General features: G+C 34.8%; 1 protein-coding gene across 1 annotated transcript in view; it reads left to right on the forward strand.

Moving 5' to 3' along the window:
- Window positions 1–238: 238 nt before the first annotated feature.
- Window positions 239–17,042, forward strand: part of LOC142341159 (uncharacterized) — a 33,352-nt gene continuing 16,548 nt past the window's right edge. Inside the window, exons 1-2 of the mRNA XM_075392054.1 lie at window positions 239–2,004; window positions 5,539–5,728. Coding sequence (XP_075248169.1) covers window positions 1,793–2,004; window positions 5,539–5,728 — 402 coding nt within the window. The 5' untranslated portion in view covers window positions 239–1,792. The remainder of the gene's footprint in view (window positions 2,005–5,538; window positions 5,729–17,042) is intronic.

Consider the following 17,042-nt stretch of genomic DNA (forward strand, 5'->3'; position numbering starts at 1 on the left):
GTAAGCATCTTTATATATGTCTTTTGAAATTATTTTTTACAAAAAAATACAAAATAACATCAGAAGGAAAAGCCTTGCGCTGCTTTTCCATCAATTTACAATTATGCTCGTAATAACCGTGATTTTTTGTATTATACTGGAGTTCTGCTTGATTTGTGGAGTTGAACACACAATACAGCATATATGTAGTAATTCGCTCCGGTGGTTTTAGGAGCACGTGTTTACGGGAATATATAATGTGTTCACTTCGTTTAAACGTCTATAAATGTCTTTCCCTATATGAGCAGAAACAAAACACAAAACAAAACGCAAAACGCACCAGTTAAAAGCTGTTTTTTTTCTCAGGCTATAGATTCGTTATTCAATTATTATTTTTCCCTCATTTTTCTCAAAACGACCTGGAAATACTTGTTTAAAACAATTATTTTGAGTAACATATTTTAACTATCTTACCCTCATATTCAGAAATTGTTGACTTTTTGTCTGCTCTTGCTGTACTTGAACAACTGTTTCTTTTTGTAAACTTAAATCTGTCGGAAATTTTGGAACAAAGCGCCGCCTTTCTGAAAGTTACTTACAGACAAGCGTTAGCTAAATTTTAGCAACGTATATTTTGCTTGAATTTATAATTTTATCAATTTATTATTTTAATACAAAGCTAAAGAAGCGATAGTCCGCAAATTTACGGTTCAATAAAAGATTATAAAATTTCTTCTCAATGTTCGGTGAGTTAGTTGAACAATTATGATAAGGTCCTAGCAAGTTTTTTAAAGATTCAACTAGAAGAATTCTTTATGATACATTCCAAGATCTTTACAAAAACTTGGAATAGATAAAAGATATTTTTGCTGATATAAAAAGTTTTCAGTCACTCCTTTTCATGACAAAAATAATCGCCTTTTTTTCGAAACAATTAAAATTATAACCAAAAAAAATTAAACATTTAAAACAAAAAGTTTTAATAAATGAGTCATGCAAGCATCGATTGTTATTAATTTAAATCAATTATAATCTTTTCAAAATTTAAAATCGGTGACAGATTTAAATTTTGATATTCGCGACATTCGTTTTATTGTAAATTGTTTGCAGTGGACGCTCATTTCGACGAGAATTTTGATTAATTTATTAACCCTGGATTTGAATTTGACGACTACGAGTAATGCCATGTTTGCTTTGATAGTATTTCGGCACTGATTAATTTGTTCTTTATTTTCTAGTGACGTATACTTATTATTTCCGAATTCTTTCTCCCATTTATTTGGCATCATTACTATACAAGTTAACGTGTTTTACCCGCACTTGTTTTATCTAACTCGATAATTTTCGGGGCAATTGTAAAGTTTGACATTTTACGACGCGGAAAAAATAGATTAAATGCGCTGAAATTGAATTTTGGCATCAATTTTGTGATGCGCAAATTTTTTGCAGAATTTTGAAAGTTAATTGGGCAACCAAATCGATTTGATCGCGAACTCAAATATAATTATAGACACATTTTTTGAAAAGTAAGCTGATTGCGTTTAAGTTAATTTCAAATATAAACAAAATTGCCCCGATATTGTTTGCGTGTTACATTACTTTTAAGTGAATATGCACCGATTTAAATGGTACGTTTACGTAGTAAACAATAAATAAGTTAATACGTTTATTTAAATATTACGCGTTACTTTTTACACCAATCTCATTAACACTTTATTTTCATTTGTTATTCGGCTGTAACTAATTGTTGGTTATCGTTCTTAATCTGACAGTTTAATAAAAAAACGCTGAAAAAGACTTACATTGTACCGTAATGATTAAGCTGTACAAAATAACATCCAAATTTTTATTTATCTTGGCTTTAGTTTGTCTATTTAACTTATCAGTTGTCATTAAATACTTTGCAGTAAACGACCAGTCTTTCCCAGAAGGCGTGGGTGTCGACGAGGGAACAGATAAGTCTGAAAAAGTTGCCCCAAACTATAACTCAAGGACTGCAAGAAATGGAGCTGGTCAACAGGAAAAGTAGGGCTTTTTTTATTTTTCAATTATTCCGCGAACGCGAACCGACTTAAGAAGATTTCTAGGCACAACTTGTGAAACAAAAATTTGGGCGAATCTTTGAAGAGACATACAAGATCTCTATTTCACCTGGCAGGGTTTGGGATACCTCAGTAAGATCTTGTTCGGTTGTTTTTTATTCGTAAGTCTTGATGTGATTTCGATAAATAGTCTAATACCTTTATTTCATGGCCATAATATCCGCCCAGGTTTAGACTTCGACTTATGAAAAGACTATAAATTTAGCAGGGGGGGGGGGGGGGTCCTACTAACCCGTTGACTACGTGTACAAACACTAGCCAATTTTCAGCGCGAACACAAATTTTTTGGGTCCAGCGTGAACATTTTGAGTTGAGCTAAGTCGAGCAGCATATTTGGGTCGAGCTAAAGTCCAGCATCAAAAATTTGGGTCGAGCCAAAGTCTAGCTGAATGATTAGGTCCAGCTAAAGTCTTATCATGAGCATTTGCGTCGAGCATGGTCTCTTCATACCAATTTTGTGTCGGGCATAGTCTTTTCAAACATCGGAGTCTGGACAAGGGTGAAAAGGTAAAGTTCAATACATGTGGCGCTTTTGGAATCGGGTGGCACTGTTTCTTAACCATTTTTCATTTTGGGTAATCATTTTCTTCGTTGTAAATTAATTACCAAAACGTGGAAATAAGTTAATCATATTGTCTTTAATGACTTACTTTTTGTTGCGAGTATTCACTTAAACCGATTCCATATTTATCGGCATTTAAATAGTCTAAAACTTTTTGCTGAAACTTTTAAAGCAATTCTTTGGGACCAAATTCAAAGACTTAATTAATCTTGTGAACAATGTTATGGGTAATTGCAAAACTGCTAATTATCTTTGCAATCCACAATTAGTATCGAGAAGGATATTTCTGAAATTAATAACCAGGCTTTCTTTTAGTTGACACTATCTTTGACTTAATTCAAACTATCAGTCCAATTGACAATATCATAGTTATCAGATACTGCAACCGTGGGAAAGGAGACGCGTGTAAGTATCAGACACTTATGGCGCGGAATTGAATTACAAGGTGTTGTCATTATTCTTTACGATAGCTCCAAAAAATCTCATCATGGAAACTAGTTTCGGACATAACCAAACGTGTAGAAATTTTTAACTGAATTTGGTTGCTGTGACCTATTTCGACCCATGCTTATGGCCCCAATCTTAAAAAAGGGTTGTTTGAAATCGTAACAAGGTCGAGTACCTTTTCTCGAAAATTCCGACATTGGCCACTTAACGGTGCAGTGAGATGAAATGGCTTCGAGATGAAATGCAGTATTGTGCATGTACTGAGGTTCTCGTATTCAAAATCTCATCAAGATTCTATTAAATTGTCTCACTCTTCTTTTCAGTGAGACAATTTTTGACCTAGAATATCCAATACTTGCTCCAGCAAAAATCAAAGATATCTTTCATTTTTTTTTTCGTTGAAGCTTTTCTAGAACTTTTTATTGCACTGGGTTCTTTTGAATTCGTCTCAGTTCATTAGAGAATTTCTTTGCGTCACGCTTAAAAATGTATTAACTATTGGGCAGTTTAAAAATGAGGTTCCAAACTCTCATCTGCTTAATAATTTAAAGAAAAGCTAGTCTTTCAGAAAAATATCGAATTTTTTGAAACCTTCCAGGGTTTTCCAGAAAATCTTAGTTGTTGTAATTTAGTAATGGCCATTGATTGATTGGAACTATTTAACGAAACTATGTGGTGCAAAAGTCAACAAACTCCATATGGCAATAAATAGGAAGACAGAATTTGGTAACCTCTATATTAACTACAAGAAATGTTTCTCTCCATCAAGATTTTTTCAGTTGTGTCAAGTCATTGAATCACTTTCCAAACTTTTCTAATGTCCGTAGAAACTTTCCTACAAGAAAAAAATACGCATTAACGAATTGACTGTCAACCTGTATACATGTATGACAAAACATTTTGAAAATTTTAAATTGCTTGTCAAAAGTTGTCATGAGGTTTTGCATGCTCGAATATTTAAAGACAATTAGTTAATAATCTTTTTTCACAGAAATATTAATCTCTCTAAATGAAAGTTTTGAAATGGATTCATAATCCACAAATTTATAGATTCCTAAGTGAAGTAATATATACTATTTCTGAACTGACACTTCTTCAAACGTTTGCCGATGTTATAATATTTTTGATTTGGAAGATAATTTGCTTTTGAAATGATTGCTGAATTGTTTCGAACACAATAGAATGCTTTTATTCTTCATATAAGTTACATAGGGATAGGATTACCAAATTTCGCCTGTTTGAATATTTAAAGAAGATCATGATAAGATATTGTCCGTTCTGACATTCAACCACTCTCTTAATTCCTAATAAGTAAATATTGTTGTTAATATGGAATTAAAATCCAACATTTTTTGGAGAAAAGTGGCTAACATTCTTCTAGTATCTGTTTTATTGACATTTTTCGTGTGATCACAGTTTTAGGTTCTGTTCCTATAAGTTACTCCAAAACAAAGTTCCAAAAATTTATCGTTTCCAAGAAACACTTGAGACTTTTAATATTGCATCAAATTAACAAAGTTGGAGATTGTTTGACAATAGCAATCTTTTTGGTATCCATTCAATGGAAGAAGTTTAATGTTTTTCTCTAAACTGCAGTTACGTTATTCGCTTGTACCTTTTCTGTTGCAAATGTGTCAGTACGTTGTCGCAGTTGGGTCAAGGAGCGTTTGACATTTTTCAAAGTGATAGACAGGTTGGAGATAATTTCTATTCAAACAGTTGGTGCATAATTTTGTTTAGTGACTCGTTATATCGTTCAGTGGGTGATAGTTTCTGATAACTTGGAAAATTTGCTAGAGTTTTGTTGTTAGTACAGCTTGGAAATGCGTGTTTGCTTGAATTGCCCATAATGCTTTCTTGCAATGGTTGCTCTCAAAAGTCACTGGTTGTAGTCATAATTTGAATTGAAGGAACATTTGTGTTGTTGGACAGTTTTGTTGCATTTTTTTGTTAAAACTTCTGCTTCGCAAAAAGACAGTGGAAAATTTCAGTGGATATTAGCGGCTGATGAGTAATCTCGCTCTTTTCTGTAAGTTTGCGCTGGTAGATGGAGCCATTGCTGAAAGTTGCGAAGCGTTGTCGGCAGGGTGTTTTCAGTGTGACAATACCTTCTAGTGTATTCACGCTTTCTTGTTTATTATCCAACGGCCCTATTAGCTTGAAACAAAGTGATCTGAGAATATAAGATATAGATCTGTTTAAACCAAATTGACGTGGCAACTTTAAATTTTTCAAGGAACAGAAAATTAAACCTCCTTCATCACTTAGAGAAAAAATTAGGCTCAATTAATTTTAAAAAATTCTTTTATAAAATAATAATTTCAATCAAGACAGAAGCTAGTATTCAGTAAAGAAAAGAACACATAGATTTTTCAGGAGTTTTCGAGGATTCATTTAGGATGTTTCTCTTAAAAGTCCTAGAATTCAATCATTAAATTTGTTTTTCAGTCGCGAGAATAAATCGCCAAACAGAGATGATTCGAATCACAAAGTTGAGTTTGTAGAAAAAGTGGAAGCCGAAGGACTTCAGGAACCAATCCACCGTAATCCTCCTCAACAGCCAATCAATTTGGAGAAGGAGGAAAAAATGACAACAACTCGTGTTCATTTTGATAACCCACACGTCAGTCTCGTTGAGGTTATTTTCTACCTTCAATTGAATGAACCCCCCCCCCCCCCTAGCTTCCTCCTCCCCCTCCCCTACCTAGGGCTATCTGAAGGCCTATACTGGGCTAATTTTATTTCAAGTTCAGTATCAGTATTGATCATGCCACTTTTCACACTTGCTAGTTTTGTCCACATCTTGGCCTAGACGTGGCAGATTTAAATCCAAACCCAATCAATTCACTGTAGTGAAAACTTGAATCAAAACCGGATGTTCTTGTAAGAGACTTGTGTTACAATTTTGGTAGATCCTGCAAGATTTGAGCATCTTGCGAGATTAATTTTTTGCTAAATGTTTCTCATATTTAATCTCCTATATTTATTTTCCTATAGAATAGTATCTTCCAATATTATTTTGTACTGTCACATTAAATTCTCACAAGATTTCTTTGCTTTGAAGGAAATTGGGGTCAAGTTATCCCTTGCTCTATCGCTTCAAACTGCTTTCGTGAAGGTTTACTTTTAAAAAGTCATATAAAAAAGCAAAAATTGTCCAAATTTTCAATATTTATTTGAATTAAGATTCTTCAAACTACTTTTTTGTTTAAATTTAAGTTGATGAAATAACCGTTTAAATATTTTGCTAAATTACCAATATTGTTTCCTAATTTTTAATTTTTGATTTTTTGATTCTGGATAAAGTTTACAGCAAATATATCTGTTATTTTCAGGCGCGCTATTTTTTTGCCTCAGGGATATCATATTTTTTTTAATATTAATTGCACATAACTATTCTTAAACTGCTCCGAGCCAACTCGGCTTTCAATTATGATCGTTCTTATTTACACATTGGCTAAAAAATGAAGCGATTAAATATAGTCGGATTATTAGCCGAAATCCGTTTTATAATCTTAATACATGCTCGATAGCTTTTTATATCGGATTTGCTTAAGCTTTGATCGTTGCTGCCTTTTACTAATTAAAACAATATATGGGAATTGAAAATGTTGCTACTGCATATCAAGTAAATATCAGTTAATTAAAAACTGTTGTGGTATATAAAATCCTATATCACTAAAGTTGCAAATTGGTACATAACAACAGTCCGTAATAATTTTTTATTTTGTTTTTATCAAAAAATAATGCTTAACTTTTTCCTCAATCTGAGCTCCCTTATCATCAATGTGTCCACAGAATATTGAAATGAACACTCAAATAAAGCCCTGTACTTTGCGATTGATACTCTAAGTTTGCATCTAAGTAAACTTTTCCCACGGTTGTTTATACTTGTAATTTTTGAGTTTTTGACAACCGTTGATAAATTTTTTAGGGTGATAAGCGATTTGCTCAAAATTTGCCTGTTTCAGGTGATTTTGATATTATTATAGTCGCACTGAGTGAATTTATTTCACAATGTTGAGATTTTCTGAGAATTATTATTATTTTTTGCTTTTTGTGATTTAAATTGGTTATTTACGGAAATTGATATTTACAGAAATGACACAACTTTCATACCCAACCGAGTAAGTGACGTCGTTTCAGTTCTTTAATTTGTGTTTCCAGATTTTTGATTAAAATTATTGTGGCTCTGGAAACCGAAATTTTTGGCCAATAATTTTGGCTGTTGTTTTTTCTTGTATGAAACAAAAAATTTCCTGTACTTTTTCTAAATAACCTCATTATGATAAGCTATAGGTCTATTTCAAGAGACGCATTTTTGAAACAGTGTGCTAAAAAGGGTTACTTTTGCAGAGAGTTTTAATTTCCAGAAGGTCAAGTTTTAAAGAATGAACTGATTTCTATGGCTGAACACAATATTCCAAAATAAGTTTCTTTTTTTTTCGAGTACTTTTTAACAACATCGCATTTAGATTTTTTGGTCCAATGTCGAAATCATTTTCTTAAAAATGGCTTAATATAAAAAAGAAATAATATTCTTTTATTCCATTTGTTTTTGTTTTTTAAAGTTAAAATACGAACCGTTTATTGCCTTGCTCTTCATAGTTCGATTCAATATTATTAAACTTGCACACTTTAAGAGCAGGCCTTTTTTTGTTTAAAAACATAAGTTCACTTGATCTGTGGTTTTTGTTGGATCCATTTGAACGTGCAGTTCAGCTTCAAATATTGGTTCATCTCCAAGGGACACCAAAATTGAATAGAAAAGGTCAATTACAACTTAGTTCAAGATTTTGTGCCCCTTATGAGTCTTAAAACCCTATTTATTCGATATTTGTTCGATAAACTGTTTCAAGCGGAAAACGTTTAGGATTGAAAATTTACAAATGTTTTCAATTATTTTATTCACATTTTGGAGTTGTCTGTTTCTAAATGGGCGTAGATATGTCTCAAATAATTGGGCTACAATAACTTGATTTCTAAGTGCCTTAATTACAGACTAAATTGTTGGGGTTAATGCAATTAGAATTCAGATTTTTTGTGTATCATTCGGTTAATTATTGTATTTTAATAGCTCAACTGATAAAATGACATTTATCGACCTATGAAAAGACCGTTCTCGGCCCAAAATGCCTATGAAAAGACTGTGCTTGACTCAAAGCGCTCATGAAAAGACATTTCCTCGACTTCAATTAGACAGCTCGACTCTGTAATTTTAGTCAATAAAAGCCCTCCTCCCACTAGACATTCTGAGTCTTTTCATAAGTCGTGGCCTAAACTTGGGTATTATACTTACCGATGTGTGTACTTTAATTACATTAATCCTAGACATACAATTCACCCTTTGAACTTACTTATATTCTGAAGTCCAATTACGAAAAACTACAAGTCGAATTTATAGATTATTCTCCGACTAAAAACTTCAGTATTTTTCATGAACGAGACGCGACGGGGAAAATTCATTTAAATCGAATAATATCTTGCAAGAGTCTGATAGAAATTCTTGAAAAACGATAGTTCACCCGTCAGAATCTTGTACAATCTTACAAGATAACCATTGGGAGTTGTCCTGGAGCAAATGTGAAATCCGGTATCTTTTCTGTTTTGTACCCCCCCCCCCCCCGCTTCCATTTGCCGCATGCTTGAATTTCGTACAATTACACTTAAGCACAAGCGTCATTTACAATTTAATTATGCAGCGAACTTTTGAAATTAACACATAGGCAGTTGTGATATCTCTTGCTACAGAGGTATTTATTTTAGCCACAACTGCTTGTTGATTCAGAGACGTTGGATTCGATGTGCGAATCCACTATATTCGGGGAAGTGTAGGATTACAGTTCTAAATTCTAGCAAGCAATAGTGTTACGAGTGTGACACTATTTTATTGGCGTGGAATTCTGTCTTGTATCCTAAATGAACTATTCTTGTATCAAAACAGGAGAGATTGAGAACGACTGAATTTCAGAAATTTTGTTAAGAGAATGAAATTTAATTTAAGTAATAAAATGGGAGAGCGCGAACGCAACTGAAAACTTGAATTTATAGTCGGAGGTAAAGTGTTACCTAGGTGAACACAAATATGAGTAAAGTTTAACTTAACTAAGCCAACAACAACTAATAATTTAGTACACTTTTCAAATTAGTTTAAAACCGTACCACATATCCGTGGCTTTGACAAAATTTTAAACTGCAGGTAATAAAACTTTAAAATATAAAGAACATATGTAATGGTTAGTATAATTATTACTTTAACAATTACAATGGCGACTAGGATTGCAACAATAGCAGGACAATTGGAATTGCAATGGCTTTCCAAGATAAGTTAACGAACATGTAAACAATTGACGTTTACAAACAAAATTAAACAATTGGCGTAAATTAATAGGCAAATGCAGCACAACTGTGGCAACTTTCAAATTAACAGTCAATTATATTCAATGAAAATGAAATATTTTCATTCACAACATAATTTCTACAATGAAAATGAAATAATTAATAATTAAATTAAAGTTTAAAATTAAAGATGAGATTGAAAATCCAAATTAGAAAGTTTTGAAATTACTGATTATTGCTACAGAGCAAATGAAAAATTTTCAGATTTGGTTTTCGATATCGAAAACGCTCATACTTACTTTACGTTCATAGTCAGCATAATCGTATTCTTCAGGAGGCGAAGTTCCGATCGGGCGAATACGAGGGTCTGGTGGGCTCACAACTGGTAATTCGAAAGAAGTTTTGACTGCTGGTGGTTTTAAGGCCACCTCCTATAATACTGTTTCAATTACCGAGTTGTTAGATCTTTGGCGTTTAGGTTCTGGCACTGTTTCAAGATCACTAACAGAGCATACTGAGCTCTCAAATCCAAAGTAGTCCGGAGCTTGATGGTTCCTCTTTCTTTTTGAGCTCGTCGGACTTGCAATCGAAGAGGCTGCTGAAGAAGCTGCTATTGAAGAGGTATTTGGTGTGGCAGATGACTTGCGTGAACGAATCGTTCCGGTTTGATGTTTTTTTCGGTTTTCGAGATGACATGGTCTTCGAAATTTTGCTGTTTGCTGAGGAAATTCCGGATGCATTATCAGCTTGTCGGTGCCTTATCTTTATATCCTCTCTGTATTTTTTTTGAAGTTCCTTGGAATGGTGTGCAATCTTTTCTTCCGTCGTCTTGTCATACGGAAGTAGGCTACTTTGGGCGTATTGCCGCAGTTCCATATTTTGCTCTTCCAGTGTTCCAAACTTAGCAATATCACTACCGAGCACCTTCACTTCTGGGATTCCTTCCTGGCTCCTTGGTTGCTGTCGTTGTAGTGGATGTGCGTACGACTGTACTGCTGGGCGCTAAAGTATCCCAAAGGCCTCGCAACTCTCGCTTCGATTGTTTGGAGACTTTCTTGGCTAATTTTAACAGTGACTGTTCCTTTACGGGTTATCTGATTTGTCAATTTCTGGTGAAGGATAAAGCGCGAAACGGACCTGTTTTTGTCCCCATTTTAGCGTCTGCCCTCATCCACCTGTGCTTTGGACCTTGCCTCTTCGACTAGAATGTCGCTCAGTTCCCCCTTTACCTATCCGTTGTCATCAATTGTTTGTACCAAACGCCCTAGTAATCCACAAGCCTGTGATTGTTAGCAGGGGCAGTAATAATGTGAATACTATTTTGCTTACAAAAAAGTTTAATTTTATATCCTATTAAACAACGTGCTTGATCTAATCTAATTTTTCGAGGAACTCCATGTGCTTGTATATTTTCGTCAAGAAATTTGATTACCTTAGGTCAGTTACCTTTTATCAAAGACCTCTACTCTGGGATACTTAGCGAAACGGTAAATACATACAAGGAAATGTATATCTTGATTTTTTTCACTTGTATTTGGTCTGCCAAATTCTAGCTGAATTTTTTCGTTAGGTTCGGAACAATATATCAAAGGCTGCCGTTTCGACGCTGGAATGACTGGTTTAAGATTCTTACCAATCTCAGTGCATGGCTTTTACCGTGCGGCCTTATTTGGAATTTCTCTATGCATATAGGGTCAGAATGCGTATCGACTCAGGGTAACCATACCTCAACAGCCTGGGTGTGTGAGATGCAATGACTCGAGGACCGAGTCTTGTATGGAGTTTGGTATGGCCACGCATTCGTCCACACAAACATCCCGAGCGAACGTGCAGTTATCTCCAGTACGAGTGTAGATAGGGGTTGACCTCCTTACATCTCTGTTCGTCTCCCTGGAGAATGCACTCACTCACTTCTTTCAAAACTGCATCCTTGCTCGTTAACACGGCAAGAAATAGCTTCGTAAACAACTGGGTCAAATTGCTTTCAAAGACCTCCTCCTTTGAAAGTTCCAAGTTGGGTGACATTGTGCCCTCGTTTGATGAACTGTTGGAATTGACCACCGAATTTGGAGTAGATTAAAATGTTACTCTGCTGGTAGCAGGTGTTGGTGGGGTTTGTGGAGATGCATTTGATGTACTCATGACTGTAATATTGAAAGGCTGGGTTTGTACTGCGTTTGCCGAAAGAGAGGGAAGCAATTGATTTGTGCGGAGATTCAAGGCAGAAAACAAAATGGAATGGTTTGTTTGGTGGGCTATTGAGGCACGTGTGGAATGTGTTTGATTTACGCTGTTAAAGTGATGTGATTGACAGTTTTGTGGTGTGGTATTTATATAAATTGCTGCAATTGCATCACGAATGCGGGTTATTTTGGCAACCACAAATTCTTCGTCATATTTGTTTGTAACTTTTGCTTTTTGATTTGGTTGGAGAGAAATGTAATCTACCAGCCCCATTTTCGCGCCTGGTTTATGTTCATTATTAAAATCAAAAGGTAGTAAGTGATCCACTCAATGAGTTAAACGACTATTGTAAGATTTGTTATCTCTGTGTTCTTTCATGATTAAAGGTTTTGCCCGATGATCTGTAACAATTGTGAATGATTTTACAAACTAGTAGTTTTTAAAATTTTCAACAGACCACACCACGCCTAATAATTCTAATTCATTGACGCAATAGCGGTCTTCGTTTGAATTAAGGAAACGAGACGCGAATGCGACTGTGTGCTAACCTGTTGGTGATCTTTGTTCTAATGCAGCCCCTAATTCAGCTCTAGATGCATCGCATCTGATACGGGTTTCCAGATGTGGATTATAGTGTGTGTTTTCTGTAGCGTTTGCTACTTTATCTTAATATGTGGGAAGCGAGTTTCAAATTCATTAATCCAAATGCATTTAGTGATCTTTCTAAGTAAAGGTCGAAGTGGATGACATAATTGGGAAAGATTAGGAATAAACTTACCAAAATAATGTACAGATCCTAAAAATGATCGTAATTGTTTTAAAGTGCTTTTGTAATTTTTAGGTGCTGTTGAAATTAGGATTGCTGATGTTCAAGTCTCAAGTGGTGCGACTCCAGATTGAGTAAATTTTTAACCCAACCAATCTATTTCAGTTTAGCAAAGTGGCATTTGGGTAGATTTATTCTCAGATTGTCCTTTTCTAATTTTTTAAGACATTTATATACTAACTTTAAATGATCTTCTTTTGATCCACGACTAACTACTATAATGTCATCTAGAAAACAATGAGTATTTTTTCGTCCAACTAATGTGTAATCCATTACTTTTTGGAATGCCGCTGGCATGGCAGTTAACCCGTAAAATCCAGTAGTAAAGCGATATGTACCTGTACGCCGGGAAGTTTTCGGTTATAACTTTAATTGACTGTAGGCGTATTTCAAATCCAGTGTTAGGAAATAAGCTGTTTCGTGTGAAGCATTTGTCTTGAAAATTTTGTTGTATCGTGTCAACTGGATTATCAATGTTAGGCATTTGGTATTTATTTTTGTTTATTGATTTATTTATGATCTTGAATTATAAAGCTATTTTAACTGTTTGATCTCTTCACAGTTGTAACAATTGGGGAGATGAAGTTTTCATCTGAACAACTATTTATTTTCATGTTTTTCCTAATAATTTTTTAAGTTCTGTGTAAACTAAGGGTTGGAGGTTTATAGGGACTCGGCGTCCTTTTTGATGAGTTGGTGTAAAATATTTATGAAATTTGTATTTCACTGTGTGTTTTGGTGGTTTGCCAATTCGAGAGATTAAACCAGGAAAATCAAATGCTATTTCTTTCTTGATTAACCACTGGTTGTGATCAACATTTGAGAATTGTTTAGTTTGGGTGAGAAAAGTCCAGGCTGAGGAAAGAGATATTGCCCAATTATTGGTCTATGACCGTCTTCAACAACTGTAACATTGACTTTTACAGCTGCCCATTTGTTGCATTTCAACGATGGATTAATTACACCAATAGTCTTGATTAATTCATTGGAGAAAGCTTTTAGATCGTGATTTTCCGGAGACTCTACCCAAAGGCTTTCTTGACTAATCAATACCGCTGCGTTTGCTAGACTTTTGTTAATGATGGTGCAAACGCTCCCCGAATCCACTAATGCTTTCGTCTCTGTATTTCCGATGCGAATGTGCATATTAACTGGTTCCTCTTCTCTGACATTATCACTATCCGAAATTAAAGCTTCACAATTGTCATCAAATTCATCATAATCAGACTCGTATTTAGTATCGTAAATACGGTGTCTGTGGAACATCGTCTCAATCTGATTTACTTATTCTCCTGCTTGGCAGAAATACCGATAGTTGCGGCTTCAGAAATAGTATCATCTACGTTATTGACTCTTGGTTTTGGCTTCATTTGTACTTTTGTTTTTCTGCAAACTTTTGCGAAAGGATTCGCAATTCCGCAATTTTGCATTTTTTTTGGAGCAAGACGGTTCTGATGATGACTAGCTTACCATCCGTAAACACAATTAAGGCAAATTGTAGGCTTGACAAAGGTATTTGACGATGGTCTGGGTCTGTTGCAAGAGTTATGAATACTATTGACTGACATATTCGCTGCCTGATTTGAAGTTGAATGAGCTGCTGTTCCTGATATTTTCAATTGATTTTGAATATCCATGTCGATATTTATTGCCACTTCTAATGCTTGTTTAGCCGATCTCGTTTCTTTCAATAACTCTCTCTGTATTTCACCATTCTGCATTTTTGCAATAAAAACATCTCGAATGATAGATTCCTCGTGGCTACCGAGATCACAGTTCAAAAAAAGATCTCAGAGACATCCGTAGAATTTTTCGACCGGTTCTCCTTTGAGTTGTTTTCGTGTTAGGGAAGTATAACGATCGAAAGTTATATTTCTCTGCTTTGCGAAGACGTTATCCAAACTCTCCCAAAGGTCTTTGGTCGAGATTTGATCAATTTGAATGGTTGGTTCTTGAGAACCAAATATCCGACGGCTTTCCATGCCAAGGCTAAGGTAAATGAGCAAGACAGCTTTGGTGTCGCAAAGTTTCCATTGTCTGTCACCACACAATATTCCCGCCGCTTCAATCTTCTGACATTTGTTGAGCCATGCCTTCTTGATTTGTTCGTTCCGAATTTTATGTTCTCTTTCGCTTTGAGCAGTGTTATTGTCCTAAACTTCATCATAGATATGTTTTGGGAAAAAGTAATCTTATCTGGTGGTGCCTCTTGTAGAATGTGGATCGAAATCCCTTCTTTAGCGAGGAAGGCCAGCTTCAGATTTATTCTCCAACGTTCCCATCTCAACAAGGGTTCCAATGTGGGCCGTTCCCAAAAGGGTTCTATTCCCAAAAGGGCTCGTTCTTTAGGTGCTGACTGCGCCATGTGATATCTCTTACTACAGAGGCACAAATGCGTGTTGATTCAGAGAAGTTGGATTCGATATGCGAATCCACTATATTCGGCGAAGTGTAGGATTACAGTTCTCAATTCTAACAAGCAATAGTGTTACGAGTGTGACACTATTCTATTGGCGTGGAATTTCGTCTGGAATTCCTTATGAACTATTCTTGTATCAAAACAGGAGAGATTGAGAACAACTGAATTTCAGAAGTTTTGTTAAGAGAATGAAAGTTAATTTAAGTAATAAAATGAGAGAGCGTGAACACACTTGAAAACTTGACTTTATAGTCAGAGGTAAAGTTTTACATTGGTGAACACAAATATGAATAAACTTTAACTTAACTAACACGAGGACAACTAATACTAATAATTTAGTACACTTTTCAAATTAGGGTGCAACCGTGCCACAGCAGTAATTCAAATTTGCATATAATGTAAGCAAACAAATAACATTCCCTGTTTTCACTGTTTTTGCTTCTGTTTCATAGAGTTGGCTTTATGGCAGTAATTTTTTTGACAACCGGTAACAAAAATCCATCCCATTTTGTGTCGGCAATTTTTTATGACTAAAATAAGGGATCTCTAAGGACCAAAAACTATATGTTTGGGGGAGGGGGGTGCAAACAGACTGGTTATATAGGTCTTGGGGGGAGAGGGAGGGGCAAAAATAGAACATAGCTGGCAGATTGCCAGAAAATAGCCGCAGTAGATTCGTAGATCGGAAGTCTAAAAACAGTAAAAAAGACAGACCAAAAAAAAATTTGTCCTTTCATTGAAGGCTGATCTGTTATATTTTGATTAAAAATCTGTATAAGTTCTGGCTGCCTCTATTAGCTGATCTCAAATAACCTTCATTTAGAGTGACACACACCCATTTGACCTTATCTCTTTGAATTAAAGTAAATAAAAGTCAATTTCAAATTGAGGAAGTCATTTTTGAGAGTGAGGTAAGTCAAGTGTGACCAAAAATTTAATCGCGCGCATGAACAAAAAACTCGCTCCACTAAGAGCGAAAAATGACGTCACACATGCAATTCAGTTGAAATTGCATGAACGAATGAACAAAAAGTGGCTGTGACGTCATATGGTCGTAACAAAAATCATGACGACGAAATAAAAAAAACATAGCAGGACAAGTCCTGACGTACAATTCAAAGAATTTTCGTTGACTAAACAGAAAAACTAGACCTAAAATGCACTATGAGTGAATTGAAAAAACCTTTAAAAAAATCAGATAAAAAAAACAAAAAAATTCAAAAAATCAATGTTAAAATACCGCATGTGAACAAAAAAACCACTAGCGAGAAATGAAAACTTAATTCAAACAAAAAACTAGGCTTAGAATGAGCTGTGAGTGGATTGGGGAAACCATTTAGAAAAAATCCGATCCAAAAAATCGAAAAAAATAGTAAAAATCAGAGTGAAATTGCCGCATGTGAACAAAAAACCACTATCGAGAAACCGAATTTTTGTTCAAATACCATTTTCGCACTCTACTTTAAAATTAGAGCGAAAAATTTCACGCCGCAAAACCACTCGCTTTTTTGCTCCATTTCCTGTTTCGGCGTGACCAAAATCACTACTCCAATTTGACTTCAAAAATCATGAAAATGTGTGAACAGATCTTAAAAAAAAACATAGCCGGAAGAATTCCGGAAACGACTCGAAAAATCTGAATCTGACGAAGTAAAAATTCGCACTAATCAGATGCATCACCAGCATATTACCAATCACCAATCGACAGATAGCGTAACCAATTCACAAAGAAAAGACTGGAGAACTGGAAACTTGACAAAGGAGAAAATCAAAAAAAATTATTATTCTCTAAAAGTCCAAATAAAATTCTCTACAAAAAGATAACATGCAGTTTCCCATCCATAACTAATAGAAATCAATTAGTTATATATTTGGCTAGATCAATCGCCCACCTAGTACTTGCAGAGAAATGTTAAACAACAAACTAAAAAAGACTATTAAATCTTAAACGAATTAGAATTTTGTATAATTTGTTTAAATGAAAACTGCCCTCCTGCTAAGCCTTCAAGTGCAAATTCATAGTATCGACACCTACAAAATGCTCCTTATTGAGAAAAAGTTGCCATCAAAAAACATCAAATTGGAAGAAGTAGGGAAAAAAACTTAAGAAAAAAGACAAAAATTGGCCAAAATTTGCTCTGATTTACTCGAACTTCTTTAACAAAAACAACTCGAAACTATTAT

The sequence above is a fragment of the Convolutriloba macropyga genome, chromosome 6 (assembly GCF_964194025.1).
Source record: "Convolutriloba macropyga chromosome 6, txConMacr16.3, whole genome shotgun sequence".
NCBI classification, from domain to species: Eukaryota; Metazoa; Xenacoelomorpha; order Acoela; family Convolutidae; genus Convolutriloba; species Convolutriloba macropyga.